We start from the raw sequence: 19,022 nt of genomic DNA on the forward strand, positions 1-19,022 counted from the left end.
TTCAAATAAAATATTTGGTCTTGACTTGTGAGTGAACTTTTCACTGTTGATTTGCTATTGTTGGTCTCATCCATTGCTAAACTTGCTTGTCAAAATGCTGCTGAAGTGGAATCATTAAAGTCCTGCCAAAGACATTCCACTGTCTGTAAACAAAGACAAAATGCCTCTGTTGTTAAGCAGAATTTCATCTCTGAGAGTCATGCTGAGACATGTGGCCAATCTGTGGTTTCTTCCGTAATCATGGCATTCAGTTAGAAAATCTGCCCTTGTGGGCTGATTCTGATTTGCTGGGTCATTGCTCTAAATGTACACATTTGACTTTTATGTATGCAATTTGCCTTCTGGACCTCTACGAAATCCCAACAGACATATAACAAATATTTCTTAAGCATCTACTCTACGCCAGGCCCTGTGCTAGGTCCTAGGGAATCAATGATAGACAACACACAGTCCTTGTTCTCTGAGGAGTTTCAAATAGGAGTGAGGTGAGCATTGAACTTTATTTTTATTATGTACCCACTTGCAGAGATCACGATAAAGAATGTTCTGAAAGTGTTTTAACAGAATCCATTCCAGTATTTAGAAAAACGAAAAAGAATACACAGAAAATTTTGGATTCCTGCCTTCAAACCTGTGACCTTCAACTAGTGACCTTGGGCAAGTTGCTTAGCCTTTCAAGGGCACTTTCCTTGTATCAAATGGTGATCATAACAACGAAAACATGCCTCCAAGGGCTATGAGGGATTACAGGCACTAACATAGGTTGCCAGACATAAATAGTACCTATTAGCATGAAATTAATTTTTAGGATAGGGTTTTCAAAGAGGATTCTATGCAGAATGCAGCCGCTGTTGTATCGTTCAACTATCTTGGATTCAATATAAAAATCACAGAGGAAATATGTGAGTGTTTTGAGTGAATCATCTGTCCCTATGCAGATTCTAGAAAATGGTATGATTCTAGAAATGGAAATACAGAATGTTTGCTTTTTGGTAATCAGAATAAACATTTGCATCCACCAAGATCAGTGCCCTGCACATGGGACTGGCAGTTAAGAACAACTGAATGAATGAATGAAAAGTCTCATGAAATAAAGTCAGTTTGCCAAAAGGCTTGACCATTTGTTAAACTGATATATATAACGTGATCAAGTAACATGAAAAATATGAGTTAGTGCAAAACGCTAGTATTTCTGCTGATGGGACTTGCTGTCACAAGGCCGGTACTGAAATATATCACGTCTATTATCTCTAGGTTCTCTGACCCTTCTGCTTTCAATCACTGCTGACAGTTTCAGGAATTTTTAGGTAGTGTGTCTTATAAGCATTTTGGTGGAATAATTAAAAAAAAATTTTTTTAAAAAAAAACAAAGAAAGCCTGGATCCCCAAGGATCTCTCGGATCAATTAGGAAGAAAGAATGGGATACCAAAGGTTCAAAAAAAAAAAATGCTAGCTACCTCTAATGGTTATGTCCAGGTAAAAACGAGATGTCTATGATGGTGAGTTTACTTTTAATGTTAGAAACTGAACAATTAATTTTTAACCCCATTGATTCATACTGTAGGAAGGGATCTTAGATATGTCCTCCAGTCACCCCATTCTACAATACCCACAGCCATGAAATGATGTTCTCAAGTTCACATAGCTGGCAACTCCAGTGCTGAGGCTGGCTGCTTCTACTTCAACTCACAAAGAACATTCATTTTACCTATTACCATAGAGGGTATCATAAGAGTTTTACTGAATTGACTGATATTTAAAAATCTGTATTATCCCACTGGCACAATGCTTTTCCCACCTTAGTTGAGAGACGACCACATTTGCTGCTAAGAGCAGCCCAAAACATCTCAGCCAAATAGGAAATCATTTCCAAATGTACAAGCCAATGGAGTCACATGGTTTGATATGTCAGGCCACCTCCAAAATGGGCTCAAGATCAAACAATTGGGCCAAAGTGACCAAAAAATATGGTAATAACAGAAAGTTTCCATTCTTCCTCTTTTTATTTATTTACTTTTTTGTAATTGGCCTGAATGAAACGAACAATCTGGTTGAGTGTGGACATCGGCGGAAAATACCGACTTCCTTTATTTTACAATAAAAGAACTGAGGCTCTCTTAATTGGCATTTAGGGATCTTAAATGGATTTATTTTCATTTCCACAGAATGCCGTAGAGCCCAAGGAACTTGAGTACCATTCATTCATTCATTCATTCATTCATTCATTCATTCAATTCAAACTTAATATGTTTCATTTCCAGATCTGTTGGTAAGTTGCTGTAGACTTTTGGCAACTCGTTTCATCTCTGATCCTCAGTTTGCTCCTGAACGTTAGAATCAGATGACTTGTTAATCAACTAGGTACAGTGAGGGACCAAAAGAAACCAAAACAAAACAAAAAACAGAGGGCAGGATTCACTTTCCAGCAGTCTGAAAACATTGACAGATAATTTGTCAATATTTGGTTGACAAAAATTACAGATGCAAAGCAATTAGAAAATCATTCTGAAGTAATATAGAAATAGGTGCAAACAGTGTGGACTATCTCTGCAGAAGTAAGAGAATTACAAAATAAAGGAAAGGTTACTGGAGGAGGAGGTTTGTCATGGAAGCTTCTGTGCAGAGTGCATCCATGCTCATTACTGTATTGGTTAACCACGTGGGATTCGGTCAAGGTATGAACGTTTTGGGTAAAGCATCTGAACCTGTTCGGATTCTAGAATATTGACAAGGTAGACTCTCTCTGCCTGTTGGCGTCGGAGGCACACTGTCACCGTGATGCTGTGCTGCAGGAAAATATGTACCTGTGATTTGGACTTTCTGTGTAACGGCTGTTTAAGTTCCTCCGGCACATGGGAAGCACTAAAAGAAGACAGCTCAGCTTCAGTATATTGATTATCTTCCAGTTTCCTCATTTTGAGGCTATCTGTGAAGTGCCTTATATGATCTAGAGCAGAAAGTCCAGTTTTATATTCTTCCTCTTTATACCTAAAATGAACCAATGGGAAAGCACAGAGGGTTTTTTTTTTCCTTCTTCAGTTTGTTATCCAACCAAATCACTTTTCATCGGAATCGATACAGCTGTCAAACTTCATATTATAGTTGCAGTTATAAAGAAGCATGCATCAGTTATTGGGTTCTTTAAAGTGTCCACAAATATTAGATCTTAAAAACATACTTGTTTTAAGATTTTTCATAACGAAAGCAAGTGTATATAAGAGGCAGAGTTAAAGTCAATGATGTGGAGTCAGCAATGCTGTGGAGACGCAATTTGTAGGTTTGTAATTTCCATTTAAAATAAAGCCAGTTACGATAATAATATTCAGTGAGCATCCACTATCCATATGAAAATATTCCTATGAACGTAACTATTTGGTTAGTTTTTTTCCATTTAAAAACCTACCTATAGAGATTACATATATACCAAATTTAATGAAATTTATCTCAATAATATTTGGCTGATAACGCACCAGATTTTTGAATGAAATAGATAATGTCGAAATCTCTATTTTCCTTTGGGTTTTACAGGTAGAGTCTAAATAAATGTCTGGGTACTCAACTGATTTTCATTTAAACTTCCCATCTCAGGTCAATCAGGGTCCCACAAACACCGACACATTTGTATTCTTGTGGATTATGTTGATGGCTACCTTGTTTTCACCTATTCAGGATTCATCCACTAAATATGCCCTGCTAATTCAAATTTACTGTTTATGGCTAATTACTCATCAACTCCTGCATCCTGAAATACTGCCTTAATGGAATTACACCCATATATGTATCTACTCCTGCTTGTGTACTGATGTCATCCCAGGCGCTCACCTCACTGGGGACGTTTTGCGACTCATCTCCAGGGCACTGGCTTCCTCATAGTCATCCTCAGGGTTTCCTTCATGTAAATTGCTCGTCACTGGTTCTTTTCCTGTTTTTCCAGTAATATCGTTGTCATCATCATCCTCATCTAACAACACTTCATCTTCTACTTCTTCATCATCCAGCAAATCTGAGTTCTGACCGGTCACCAAAGTCTTCTCATCCTTAAAATGACTGCCATTCATTCTTTCAAAAGCATAAGGAAAGAAACAGGCCCAATGATTGGTTTCATTTTTAAACATGCAGTTTGTTCTCTTATCATGTCTTCCCAACAACAGTTTAGAGTTTCAGCACTCTTATAGCACATTTTTATTGTTTATGCCTTATGGCAGCCTTGGGAAAATAATGTAACTTCACAAATGAGAAAATAAAGAAAAAAAATAATTGGGTGATTACTCAGAGGATAAATGGAGCTTCTGGCACAACCGGAAAAACAGTCTCAGGCTCCTATTTCTTATCAGACCTTTGCCTGATAAATGATATCATTATATATAATATAAAAGGCATACATATGTTACATATGTTTTCTCTACGTAATGTTACCTAATTATCATAGAAGTGCCCACCATTTAAAAAAATAGGTTTTTGGAAAATTCATATCCCTGAACAACATTGACAAAAACCTCAACACACATGCCTAAAGTGAATCTAAGGTTCAACGAAAATGTTAAAATAGCTCCCAGGGACCTACCGGTATTTGATATTTCTAGGTGACATTTGTGGTATATGCCACTTAGACATCCTGTTCAAACTTGGAAGTGATTGAGAGCTCACTTATTTGTACTGTCTTCAAATTATCCTTGAGGGTCTGAATATAAAAAAAAGTTCTCTGTTTCCCAGAAGAACATTGAGGTGGGTAGTTATCTAAAAATGCAATTGGGCAAGTATCTTTCGAAGCTTACTTAGCATGCATGTCTGATGTGATACAGAAGAATATTTATTATATTTTAAATATTTTAAAAGTCACTTGTAATACTCTAGTTGGTGGTTCCAAAGATAGTATTATGTGTTTCAAAAGTTTAATTATATATAAAAAAAGAGTTTAATTACACAGAAGTCCCAATTTAACACATTTGAGAGCACTGAGAAAAGTAGGACAATTTTCTCAGGTTTTAAAATAAACATAAAGAATGTATAAATTGAGGGGAGTCTGGGTGGCTCAGTCGGGCAAGCATCCGACTCTTGGTTTTGGCTCAGGTCACGATCTCAGGGTTGTGAGATCAAGCCCCACGTAGGGTTCCACACTCAGCACGGAGTCTGATTGCCCCCTTCCCTCCCCATGCTTGTGCCCTCTCTAAAATAAATAAATAAATTTTTTTTTAAAAAAGGAATGTAAAAATTGAATTTAAGTTTCATTGTAATATTTAAAAGTCAAAATTAACTTAGTTCCAACTTGATTACAAATGCATTGGACTAGAGTATCTCCTCCTAACCCACTCTTTTTAAGGATATATGACCTGGGAAGTTAAGGCACTTCCCTAAGTTCAGAAAGCTTGTTGAAATTTAAGTTATTGCTACAGAAATGTATGCTATTCACATTCAATGGAATTATTTCTCAGATTATGCGAGATCAGCATAATGGAGTATCAGCAATGTACCCCATCCCTTTCCCCATGTAAAAAAATAATGAGTCTGTATGTTGGTAAATTGAACACCAATAAAAAATAAATTTAAAAAAATGAGTATAATTTAATATTCAGATTTCCCAAGGTAAATAAATAAACAAAACAATGTTGGGTGTGACAGATGCACATAGCAAAATCTTAAAAACAGTCGTATTAAAAAAAGTCATATTATCATTATTAATCTTTTTATACAGCCAGTCTCTTAACCACTTTTATCAAAAAATGATGAAAACATGTTTTGCACAGACATAAATTATTAGTTTCCAGATACACTGCCAACTTGCTAGCTTGAATGGATTGAAACTGTTATTTTTTAAAAATGAAAGAAAAAGTAGAAGAACAAAAGAATGCATGGATGAAAACCAAAAGTAACAAAGCCAACATGATTAAGAAAACCTATTTGTTAATTATGCTTTCAAATGTGGCAATTTATGGAGGATAAATTATTCATCAAAAGTAGCCCCGATAGGAGTTGAGGGGGGAGTTAAATGACTCAATCTTCTTACTTCTGTGCTGTTTGGACATGTTGAAGCCAGATGTCGCAGCTACATGCAGGCTCACAAATCTCCAAGTAAGTACTAGAAAATCTGAGAAGGCATCTCAGAACCCAAATGGTGGTTTTTGCTCAACATTTCTTATTTGTATCGTGTAAATATCATTATCAAAATGTAAGATCGTGACTCGCTTCCTTGTTCCTACTACTTTGTACTTCTGATCATCTGCTCATCTTTCATCCTCCGTTCTCTCTTTTACACACACACATATGCACACACATACACACACACACACAAATGGGCAAGCAGAGAGGAAGACATATCCAACTGCACAAAGTCATAGCTCTTAGCAGACTTCCTAGAACCCAGGAAGGGTCATGTAATAAATAGGAGATCTTCTCTCCTTTTCCCCCTAAATACACTTTTATATACATTGAAGAACAGACGTGGCCATATAATTTTATTATCTGGGGATATTATGCTTATTTGAAGCTTGGCTTACTTTAAAAACTACCTAAAACAATTACTTGACTTCTAAGAGCATGAAAAAATAGAGGACATTAACAATAGTACCCGTGTGATGAAACGTAATGGAGCCTTCACTAACTTCACGTGATATTACAATCGGCTACGCAACATCCTAATTGAGTAGGGTAGTTATGTTCAAAAAAATTCAGTTCTCAACATCAGATACTTAATTGGAAACAAGAAAAATGAGATCTGGTATTTTTGGTAAAATAATGTTTCATTTAACATCGCATAAGATGTAAATACCAGATAAGTGTTAACTATTATTAGCAGCAGCATTAAAAGTTTTTCTTTATGAATTAAGCCCCATATATGCTTGATGTTGATGTTGACAAGAGGTGGCCAGGGCACCGGGTCACTAAAAACAAGGAGGATCACACCCATTGAAACAAAAATGCCAGAATTAAATGAATATCCACTTGAGAGTATATAGGTAGCGACAGAATTGAATCAAGAAGTCTCAACTGTTTTTAGGTAAAAAAAAGATACTTAAATGACATTCAATAGGCATTTTATATATAGGTATGTATATATACATACACAAGTGTGTAGACATAGATGTAGATATGGATATAGATCCCCCCACAGGTACTTGGAGTCACAGGCTACCTGTCATAAACACGTGATGTGTGACAGTAACCACTACTGAATCAACTGAATCCCTGTGCTGGCTTTCCCTCTGCTTGGCAAGTTTTGATACAATATTCTAATTAGTTATCAAGAGAAGCAGAACAGAACAGTGGTAAGAGTCTGGGTTTTGGAACCAGACGGCCCAGGTCAAATCCCATTTATTAATTACTGGCATGACCTCTGGCAAGATATTTAACCTTCGATATCTCCATTCCTTCCCTGATAAAATCACATAGTAATAGTCACCACCTTGTGGGGCTGTTATGATCATTAAATTAACTCATACGTGTAAAGTGCTTAGGATAGCATTTAGGATTTAGTCTGCACTAAAGAAATGCCAGCCATCGGTGGCAGGGGTCACCTTAGTGTCACAAAAGTGAGCACAGCAAATCTATCTGGAACATACTGATTTCAGAAATCAGAGAGTTTAAAAAAAAAAAAAAAAAGGAAAAACTCAGCTTTACCTCTCCTCTGTGTTCCTGGGAGACTGGCTGCTGTGGTTGCTATTCCCAATGAAATTACGGATTTCTGTGAAGTAAGCATCTTCCTTGTCATCGAGAATCGCGCCTGTACTTTCCAGTTCGGAGTGAGGCGATGATGTTGCTGTACCTGAGGGGAGAGAGCCCTTGGTGAAAAAGACTACTCGTGGTGTTCAACTTACTCTGAACCTTGTTTCTTCCTCATTGGATCGGCGTTGTTTCCTAAAACAGGCTCTTCTGAATGTTATTAATGGTAACTTTAGGAGGCCAAAGTCTTCCCAGATTACCACATACATCCTAATGAAAGTCTCCTGGGGAATATTTCATACCATTGACATCATGAGGTACGGTCTCCCAAAGATGTTTCCCCCACAGGTTCCTCCCATTCCCACTGTGACATGAGAATATTTTCATTCATATAACGAGGAAGCAAGGTGAGGCCAATTATAAAGAAGCCTTAAATAGATGCTGCCAGAAGAAACCGTATACTCAGTCCTGGCTGCAGTCTGCATGTATTTATTGCTTCTGTGCTAAAGCACGTTCCCAAATAAAGACTGTGAACACACGCCAACAATTCCGTATTCTGGTTTGATGGGTGAGGCGTTGAGTAGACTCAACACACCAGCCCAGAGTCTGAGCTGGGCCAGCATTAAGAGGACAATATGGGATCTGTCGATTATAGGATGATCTTCAGCTTCCTTACCTGTAAAATTAGGATCAAAATACCTCATCACAGGATGATTGTTAAGGTTTTTATAAATTTAAACAACTATCAACCCCTTAAATGTGGTCAAATTTACACCATTTGATTTGAGCCGTTTATCTTTCCCACAAGATATCTACAGTCTAACGGTTCATCCTAATGGTCTAGATGACGAAGATGAGAGGTGAGAACACTTCTCAGTTGAATAAAGTTATAATGAGTCAACAGATAAGTATTGAACTTGGACATGTTACATTTTTAACTCAATTATTTTCCAGAATACTTTTGATTAGGGGCACCTGGGTGGTTCAGTCGATTAAGCAGCCAACTTGATTTCATCTCAGGTCATGATCTTGGGGTCCTGGGATCAAACCTCACAACTGGCTCCTTGCTCAGTGAGGAGACTGTTTAAGATTTTCTCTCCCTCTCTCTCTACCCCCACTCCCCTCCCACATGTGCACGCTCATGTTCTCTCTCTCTCTCTCTCTCTCTCTCTCTCTCTCTCTGGAATAAATAAATACATCTTAAAAAACAGAAAAAAAAACAAAATACTTTTGATCAGAAAAATTAGGGGAACATGCTGTAAGGGTGCATGTGATTGGAAACTGTGGCCAATTTTGTACATTGAATTAAATTTCTGTCTCTAAAATCTGGTATCTTTAGACCACAATCATTTGAATTTTGGCTTAGAGGGAAATGAACAGTATATATAGTTCTATGTCATAGCCACTCAAGATCGTAAGCAATATGGCTCTGTATGGGGGAGGTAAGATTTATAATAAAATAACTTTCTTAGGTAAAAACAACTACTTTGTACAGCTTCAACTTTTTACTGTTTTTGAAATCTCTTTCCCTGAGTCCCATGCTTGCTCCCTCCCTTGCCTCCAAGTCATTTTCAAGATTCTGTAGAAGCAAATCATGGCTGCACAGGGTGGCTCCAAACACATACATCAATTGGTAAATATTAATTAATGATTTATTATCTAACTCTTAGAAGCGAAGGCAAGAAAAACTACCATTTCTTCTGCTAACTATGTGCTGGCAAGTCTGAATGAGAACAAGGCTAGTTTTTTTTTTTTTTTTTTTTTTTTTTTTTTTTTTTTTTTTTTTTTTGCCACTTTTAACTTAATTCTACATCAGAATCTGTGACCTGAACGACACACCACTATCATTCGCTATGGGTTGCTCTGATCATGTCAACAATCTTCTATCACTAATCTTTGAAAAGTTACCCTGGGGTTGTTCTCTGAACTGCAGGACTTCTGCAAAAGCAGCCATGGTTTCTAAGTTAATATTTGGAGCATGGTATTCTGGGGCTGCCACTTTGGAGAAATCCTGCCATGCCCGGAAGCCCCATTCTGTATAGGTGGAAAGATTGTTCTCTGCAATTTAGGAAATCCTGATTCATAAGTTTCCTATGAGATTGCGTTATGGTTCTCTTTGTTTGAGATTACCCATCGAGATGAATCCAGGAGAATATGAAAACAATCCAAATAAGGTCCTGAGTTGTATATTATTCAGCAGTCACATCACCCTATAATCTCAAGGGAAACATGTTGTAAATTTTAGGATCTGTCTCTGGTCTCAAAGTAGAAGGACAGAAGAAAGATCACAATTATCTCTTTTTTTAAAAGTATACTTGATATGCAGTATTATTCACAATTATCTTTTAAAGTAAGAAAATTAAGCCATCTTCTCGTAACACAATTGATTACCTACCAGACATGTTCCCATTCTCATGTTTCTTTAGGTGTCTGTCTAAGTTGGTTTGTTGACCAAAACACCTATCACATAAGTGACACTTAAAGGGCTTCTCCTTATTGTGGATGTTACGAACATGCCTCTGCAAGTTGGAAGAGATGCTAAACGATCTGTCACAGTATTTGCATCTGAAAAATAAACAGAGAAAATATTTGCAAGCAAATCAAAAGATATTTCTCAAGACTAGTCAGCCAGATATCCAAAATTATCACCCATAAAACATTTTAGAGAAAAGGCATAGGCAAGAACATTATTTGCACAGTCAAGATTTCAATTCCAATAGACTTTGATTGCTTTAAAGATTTTTCATGACTTTAGGGAAAGCCATAATAAAATACTGGCAATTTGGTTGCTTCCAAATTTATTAGCGCCATTTAGTTTTCATGTTTTAGATAAAGCTCACAAAATTAAGGACATTAATAAATAGTAGCATGTTTTATCTTCTGCTTAGGATAATATCAATAAGTCCTTTGTAAACAAACATGAAACAAATTCACATATTCTTCAAATAGAGTAAAAAGATCATTTTTAATTTCAAAATTAAAAATTTTGAGTCTGATTAAACAGTTTGTTAGAAAATCCACTTTCTCAATTGAAAATCCTACAGGAACTTCCATTATTTTCTCAAAAAGAGCAGTAAACTCCAGACTTTTTAAAACTGAGGCAAAGTGAGTAGTTTATGACAAACCAAAGACAGTGATTTTCATAATCTCTAGTGATTACAAGCCCCCAGAGCCTTTACTCTGATAACCTTTAAACTGTATTTTTTTTAAACGATTGATTTATTTAAGAGAGAGAGTGCACATGGGGAGGGGTGAAGGGAGAGGGAGAAAGAGAAGCAGACTCTCCACTGAGCACAGAAGCTGCAGGGCTCAATCCCTGGACCCTGAAATCACGACCCGAGCCGAAACCAAAAATCAGAAACTTAACTGACTTAGGCACTCAGGCACCCCCATCTTTAAACGGTTAAAAAAAAAGAAAGTAAGGCTTTTTGCTCAGCAGGCAGTCTGCTTCTCCCTCTCCCTCTGCTCATGCTCTCTCTCCACGCCACCACCCCCCCCCACCATCTCGCACTCTCTCTCTCAAATAAATAAATAAAATGTAAAGAAAAAAAAGAAAGAAAAAGAAAGTAAGAGTGGCACCAAATTCTCCTTTTGGAATAAAATAAAGGTCTTCATTAATCTCTGCTTTTCCAATTCCCCCCCAGTTTTCCATTTCTGTTCTTCTTACAGAGTTCATGGCATTTCTGAACCAGGTCTGTTTTCCAGGAAAACACTTATTATTGGTTGGCTAATTGTTTCTGCCTTCCATGTGATTAAAAAAATATATATCATAAGTTATTTTGAAGTTCTCATTTAATCATAAATAAAAATGTAACTCCCTCCCCCATATCCCCTACTTCCCAGCTCTTACGGATAAAGAAGAAAAGTGGGGTAGTCCATGGGGTTATCCTCCTTTCGCATTCTAAAGACAAGACTGCGTTCGTTATTTGTTTGTGTGACTTTTTGGTATATGTGTTGCTTAAAAAAAAAAAAAAACCTTTCTCTAGACAACTTTTAAGTGAAAATTTCTAACTTAGCAGCCAGACAATCTTTAACTTATTCTTCCATATGTGAAGGGTCCTTCTCCTCCCACTTCTGAATGTAGACTCAGTGGTTCAAGTGCTCTACATCAAAAATCACCCCATTCCACTCGAACTGTTTGGGTTTCTACGGCTGTCTCCACGTGATGCCAGAAGTCTAGTTGGTTCAGTGGGGAAAATAAATCTGTTAAACTAGTTACTTTGGCATAGTATCAATAAGCCTACTCAAGGGCTGATTTAATTTTTCCCCCTTAAAAAACTGCCCTCGCATGATGAGGTTCCTCAACTTTCCTCACTTATAATATTAATTGAAAAACGTGTGAAACCCCACATTCATAGTCGTTGTAATATTTTAGCCTCTGCTTTCGGAAAAAATGTATATTTGAGTCATGACCTTCTCTGTAATAACTGTTGACTCCCAAGGCCCACTACAATGAGGATAATGATACAATTAGCACAATCGTGTTGTATCAAGCAGAACCACCTAGAAAACACTGCTGGAGAAAACTTATACTGCCACCAAACATTTTTCACTCACAGCATTTTCTACATACAACATGAATTAGAAAGATTTTTGTCTTTGACATGTTTCTAACTTTCTGCTTGCATGTGAAGGGGCTTTTCCAAATCTAATAGGCATCATCTACTCTAATATAAATAAAATCGGCCAATAAGAACATTCTAGGCAATAAGCATCTATTATTTTGTATCTTTCCTCCCCTAATATCCTGGGCAAAAGCTTTGAGTGCTCTTAAATAAAGAAATCATTCCAATAAATGCTCCAATAAGTGCTCCAATAAATCAGTAGGTAGTTACGAGTCTAACTTTCAAAAATTCTTAAAATGAATACATAACATAATCATGAGCAATACCCTATCAAGAATTTGGATGTAAACACAGGGGTCATGGGAGTCTTTGAGATCATGGTGTGAGATAAAAAGTGACATGGGAGCCCCAAGTCTGGGTTTTAATTCTGGATCTTTTAATACCAGGCTTTACAGAAGGCAATTAACATCTGTGCATCTGAATTTCTTCACTTGTAAAACAGAGGAGCTAGACAAATAATTGTTTAAGATCTCTGGCTATGCCAACATTCTGGCTTGAGTTTTAAAAATACACATACCATTTATGGGGTAGAATAAAACCATGGATTCAAGCTCAGAGTAAAATGAGCATGATAGAGTTGCATATCAGATCCCTGGTTGTAATAAAATGTGAAGTGTTGAAATCTTTCTTCCACTTAAGCAAAATTCCTGGGATCTGAAATTTTCTCAGAAAGGCAAATCACCAACAGCTTCCATTTTTATATCTCTCTGAGACTTATGTCAAGTCCATTCTATTACATATAAGGTAGAAGTATCACTTATGATTAGTAATTTATAAAACATGTAGGAAAGCAAAGAATTTAAGAAAACACATTATTATTTTCTGAGCTTAAGTCCCTCTAGTTTTCTCTTAAAATTTCAATTCTCTTCAAATGAGCATTCATCGGTCTGCCCATTTTCTTAGTCTTATATGTAAAGAAAAGTCTTTGAAACCTAAGAAATCATTTATTTTAACAGGAAAAGTGAGCGTGCAGACAAAAATAATTTTACACATATGCAATGCATAAGAGTTTCAAAGCAGAGTGAAATTACGATATGGCTTAAGATAAATAGCATATATTCTTTTAAAAAATATTTATGAGTACCTAACACTATGTACAAAGCAGTGCACATAAAACAATGTAGATTATATTTTAAAATTGAAGAGAATGTTGATAACTTTCATTCTTTAACAAACAATAACATATTAAAGTTAGACACACGTCTCATGTGTCACGTGGCCGATCTTGACATTTAACAGCATAAGTGAAGAGGTAGTTTAGAAATTGTTGGCAGGATTGTTCCTCTTCCTACAATATATTCTATTTCATCTCTTCTACTCCTAGCTCCACATCGTCTTCTTCCTCTCGGGGTTTAAGGTTTATTCCTTAAACCTCTTAATGGAACCTGGGGACAATGACTTAGCTATACTGGGGAAACAAAGTTATAGACGGCTTGTCAACTCCCAGCAGAGATTTAAGACTTGAGAAAGAGAGGCTGTGATGTTATGATATTGTCAATTAATATAGCACCAATTATTGAGAAGAGAGAGATGGCACTAAAATAATTTTTTCAGATACTTTTTAAAATGAAGGCGCCTGGGTGGCTCAGTCAGTCGAGCATCCGACTCTTGATTTCAGCTCAGATCATGATCTCAGGGTCGTGGGATCGAGCCCTCCATCGGGCTCTGCGTCCTGGGCATGGAGCCTGCTTAAGATTTTCTCTCCCTCTTCCTCTGCCCCTTCCCACCTCTCTCTCTCTCTCTATCTCTCTCTCTCTCTCTGTCCCTCTCAAATAATAGTAATAATAATATTAATTTTTAAAGTGGCTAACATTTCTTAAATGCTTATTCTAGCCTAGATCCTGCTAGCCGATTAAACAGTCAGAAGCCCTGATTTCAGAAATTAGGACTCTTCTAATTTTTATCTTAGCCACTAGTCAACTCTTTGACTCAAAATCGAAAGGACAGACATCTCAGACATGCACAAAAGTAGCCTCCTTTAAAATTGTGGCAATACATCCACTCTAACTACTATAATATTAACCAAGATATGTAATAGAAATCATTGTCAAACCTGTAAGGCTGCTCTCCTGTGTGGGTTCTCAAGTGCCGTGTTAGGTTCGCGGACCTTGGAAAAATCTTGCCACAGTATCTGTTATGAAAGATGTTTATAAGAGAAGTCAGCACAATCGACTTTATTTCACTCAAGCCGCATAGAAGCCAGATGCTTTATTCCTGATTTAATTAATCTTGCATGGAACTCACATGTCTTTGGTATTTAACATTTGCAACAAAGCCATTCTACAGATATAAATAACTCCACGAATAAAGGCTGTGTTATGAGATTTGGTTGAATTTGCTCACGCATAAGCAAGCAGTTTATGAAAACAGACTTTAGTTTTGATGACCCCCGTGTGCCTCTTTTATTAACTCTGTATCTTTAGAGTCGCAAAACTGAACCAGACAAGGGGATAAAAAAATGACAAGAGTCCGTGACTCTGGGTTGATGTAAACAGATTTCAAATGTTTCAACTCATTTTACATGTTAGCCACAGTGACAACTCTGTACATTGAGCGGTATCAGATCAGACAAGATCCGAAGACCTCATCCATCAAGGTATGTTCCTATAAAAGCTTTTCTGGAAAGAAAGTGACACATTTTCCAAAGAGCAGATAAATTGATATGCCTGAGTCAGATGCCACAAATTTCTGAAGACAATTCAGAAATCATAAGCACAATTTTATTTAAAAGAAAAAAAAACAGAAAAAAAAACAGGCTTTGCTGTAATACTGATGGGTAACAAGAAACTTATTAACTAGCTTTCTCCACTTATCGACCTTATTCGTCCTTTGTTAATGGCCTTATTCTTCAATGCCATGACAATTAATAAATGTATGCTTGAAGACAGTAGTATTATACCTTCGGATGAAAATAATTAACTGTGAAAGAAAATTCATAAATATCAAAGTGAAACAAGTATTTGGCCTGTTTCCAACCTCATTTATCACAACCAAATGGCCTGCGCTAAAATTCTCATTTAGTAATAATTTTTTGAAACCACTACTTCTATATCTCCCTAAATAAAGAGTACTTTGAAGTGCTTGAGATCTATCAGGGTCACTATTAATCATCCAATTGGGAATAATTTCTAAAATAAACAGCAGGGCCATTTGAAATCAGAGGGGGGATTTTTGGACAGGCGGCCATAAGGCACTCCACAGTCACCTGCAGGTGTAGCGTTCTTTCCCTTTCCGCAGAAGGTTCTCCGGCAGGGCGTTGGGAGGCGCTCTGAAGTTGAACATGGAGGGAACGGACTGCAGAAGTTCACTGGCCTCTGGTTTCAGGGCACTGAAGCTCTCTAGCTTCTCTGCCATGTTTTCAATAGCTGACATCTGGAAGGCAAGAGCACAAGACCATGAAGGACCAGTCTGACTTCTTTTCTTCTGTACTAATCTCTAGCAAACCAAGAAATCCTTAAGAAAAGGGAAGCATGGACTCTGCTGAATGCAGTGGACTATAGGAAAAGGTGGTAGTGTCCCAATATTAGACAACAAAAGGACTCGTCGATTTAGGAAACAACGAGGGTAGAACCATGCTCGTAAAATGCTGGGTGAACTTCTTCCTAAGACCTTGGTTAGGCCATTTTGTCATAATCTGATATACAACCGAGCAATGAAATACATGGGGCAAAAATAAAACCAACTTGGATTGTTGTTATTCAATTAAGAGACAACTTTAGTGCTACATTATGAACATTAAGAATAAACTGGACACCACAGGGGAAGGTCCTGCATACCTTGCCTAGGTAGTAAAAACCATAGGAAGCATGGCATCCCACGAAAGGAACTCACAGCATGAAACACAGCAGGTGTTCCAGAGTTAGAGTTTAAGCCAAATGTGTGTGGGGCGGGGGGCAGAAAGAAAAAAATGAATGTCTAGGAGGTGTTTTGCCTAAGACCAGGTTAACCTAATATCTGGATGTGCGACAATCTTAAATGGCACCATATACAAGGAATTTTGATGAAATATTCATTTTTTTTCCTGGACAAAGACTGAGTTGAAAGGCAGTTCGTGATATATCATCGTGACTTCACGTAATACACCTTGGCACGGGCGCTATAAGGACAGTAGTTAGCGTAACCGCACTCTCGGAGAAATAATCTTCCAAAACTACCCCGCCTAATTCTTCCCTTCAAACAACCTAATTTATGTTGCTTTCAACCTTCAAGTTTCTGTCCACCTGCCCATGTGTCTGACGATCCCAATCGGAGGAGGATGGCATCCACTTTGAAGGGCAGCTTGACCCTTACTGTCCTCAGCGAGAAGGACTCTCTCCTTTCCTTCAACCCTCCCAAAATGTTAAGTTTCCTTAGTGCTCGTATTTTATTTGGAAGCTGCTTACTACTGAATTTTTAAGTAGAAAAGCAAACTCTCAGGCCATCCTGTTAAATCAACTCACCCATTATTTATTTGGTTCTCAGGCACTCTGCCACTGGAGAGCTCAGAAAGCCGTTAAAAAGGTGTTTGCACTCTATATGCACTCTGTGTTTCTCGAAGAGCTGGGGCGGGGGTGGGTGGGTGTTGGGGTTTAGACCGGGAGACTCCACGCAAGGACAAGAATGGTAACAACTGCACATTTGAACAACTGTTTAACCCAAGAGGATGATGATTCTCTCACTGATGAGAAGGCAGGACCGAATTGAAGGCCTAATTTTACGAGCTCAGGTTAGAAATAAAAGGCAACACTTTCCACTCAAAAGGGAAATTCAGGAAAGTTCTATTCCGTGGCCAGGCAGCCAAACAGAATGCCACTGACTCCTTACGGTGAAGCAAAATCTTAACAGGGTGGCCTGTCGACGATTCGGTTCTTACGAAGGGAAATGCCCGATTCTTCAAATGACTATTCATGTTATAGTTAGCGCCCTCCTTTTCCCTTTATGGGAACACTGAACATAAGAGCCTGGAGCCTGCCCTCTCGTTTCATGCCCAGACTCCTAATGCTAGCTACAAATTGCAACGTACAGGGTACCACTGCCAATTTGCCAAATGTCTTTCATCAAACATGGTGCAAAAAAATCTCAGAGGAAAGTCAAGATACATTTACTTGTCAGACGACAAATGTGAACGCATTGGGAGGCAGTAGGGGCTCGAAGCTCAGGGGTTTGATTCATAATCACTCAGCTGCTAAAACATTCTCCACAGATGCAAGTGGACAGCACATTTGTCACTATGAAGGATTTTGACACATACTGATCACAGGGCAGAGATATGGAATGATGATGCTGCTCAGAGAGGTTGGCGGAAACTCTGTCCCTGCAGAATACGGTCATTATCCCCCTCTAGCTGGAGCATTAGCATTTTCATCTTCCTTTGGGTTTTATTTATTAAAAATCAATCCAGAAATATTTTATGATACTATTTTATTTGCATTTATTCCTTCTAATTGTTTCCTGCAGAAAATCATTTCGATATTCCACCCTCCGCGGAATAAATTGTCTGAGTGAAAAATGACCTCTGGCCTTCAAGCTGATTAGCAGAAACAAGCAAGGGTGAGGGTCATGATCGCATACATTTATTGGGAAGAATAGTAAGTGCATGGGTGATGATTATTAATGTTTTATTTATGTACATTTAATATTTGAGTAAAGTTTCATTATCTAGCGGTTTTAAATCATTGGAGTGTCCGCCCTGCTGACACACTCAGATTCCTGCGGCGATATATCTTATAGAAACACTTTGCCTTTTATATGGAAAATAGCTTACTCATGACTCTTATTCTCGCCTTTCATCTCTAGCACATATAAACTGCAAGTCCTTCAAGTTATTTAAGAGCAATTGGCTGTTGAGAAATGTGTCTTGCTTTAGTAGTAGCTAATACCTCCTTTTGAAGAAAGATTGCTGTGATTACATTACTTCAAACTACTCCGATCTGGGGAAACCATCAAGAAACAAGAAAATACACGATGGGCTTGATAACTAAACGCTGACACTCTTAAAGATAATAGGCAAAAAAAAAAAAAAAAAGATGATAGGCAAAAGAATAGGGGTGACCCGAATGCTTCTATTAAAAGCCACCCCCACCTTTGGCTTCCAGTGTCAAAGGAAAAGATTAAACAGGAGTGAGGGAAAGGGAGAGAAGGAAGATGGGAAGTGAGCCGAGGGTAGCTATTAACACCACACACACATACACACACACGTGCAGCACTCTCTGTCCAGCTGGCAACCACTGAACATAAAAGCCACCACTGAACCCTCCCTTTCATCTTCAAAAGATTTGCTCTCATCGCACTTGACCTCAGTTGAAAAGAGTAAGTGTCCCCATTAGGACAGATAGAAGTGGCTCCGACATCTGCCAGTTGGGTGGGTTAGCAGTTCTGTGACCAACAACAGTCTGTCGTCTCTATCTTCAGTGAAGGTGTTGGATTAAGATGAGCTTCATCTAGTGCCTGGGTCAAAACCCTAACTTTCTCACTCTCTGGGCTGACTCATAGGATGCTGTTCCTGAAATGACAGGCATTTTACAGGAGAAGCAGCAAGTTTTGACATTCATTTTAAAGTCTGGCTTGGTATTTAAAAATCAACATGCAATGGGATAAATGGAACAGAATCTAGCTACATATATATTTCAATTATGAAAAACCCAATGAAGAGGGCAATGTGTACTGCTATAAAAAAAAAAAGAAATTTGCTGAGAATGGGGAAAATAAAGGAGGAAAAATTAGATCATATATTTTAGAAATGCATTGCCCTGTGTCCTATT

At 37.8% G+C, this 19,022-nt stretch overlaps 1 protein-coding gene across 22 annotated transcripts in view; it reads right to left on the reverse strand.

Annotated features, from left to right (window-relative positions):
* The window catches only part of MECOM (MDS1 and EVI1 complex locus), a 552,947-nt gene that overhangs the window by 2,468 nt on the left and 531,457 nt on the right, over nucleotides 1-19,022 (reverse strand). For 20 of the 22 annotated variants that reach the window (XM_072807991.1, XM_072807990.1, XM_072807992.1 and 17 more), the window contains 6 exons: nucleotides 15,488-15,654; nucleotides 14,336-14,413; nucleotides 10,053-10,222; nucleotides 7,616-7,760; nucleotides 3,824-4,060; nucleotides 2,806-2,989 (listed from right to left, as the gene is read on the reverse strand). In XM_072807991.1, the coding sequence (XP_072664092.1) occupies nucleotides 2,806-2,989; nucleotides 3,824-4,060; nucleotides 7,616-7,760; nucleotides 10,053-10,222; nucleotides 14,336-14,413; nucleotides 15,488-15,654 (981 nt within the window). The remainder of the gene's footprint in view (nucleotides 1-2,805; nucleotides 2,990-3,823; nucleotides 4,061-7,615; nucleotides 7,761-10,052; nucleotides 10,223-14,335; nucleotides 14,414-15,487; nucleotides 15,655-19,022) is intronic. The other 2 variants (XM_072807999.1, XM_072808000.1) reach the window with 1 other exon arrangement.

Source organism: Canis lupus, chromosome 31 (genome assembly GCF_048164855.1).
Source record: "Canis lupus baileyi chromosome 31, mCanLup2.hap1, whole genome shotgun sequence".
Lineage (NCBI taxonomy): Eukaryota > Metazoa > Chordata > Mammalia > Carnivora > Canidae > Canis > Canis lupus.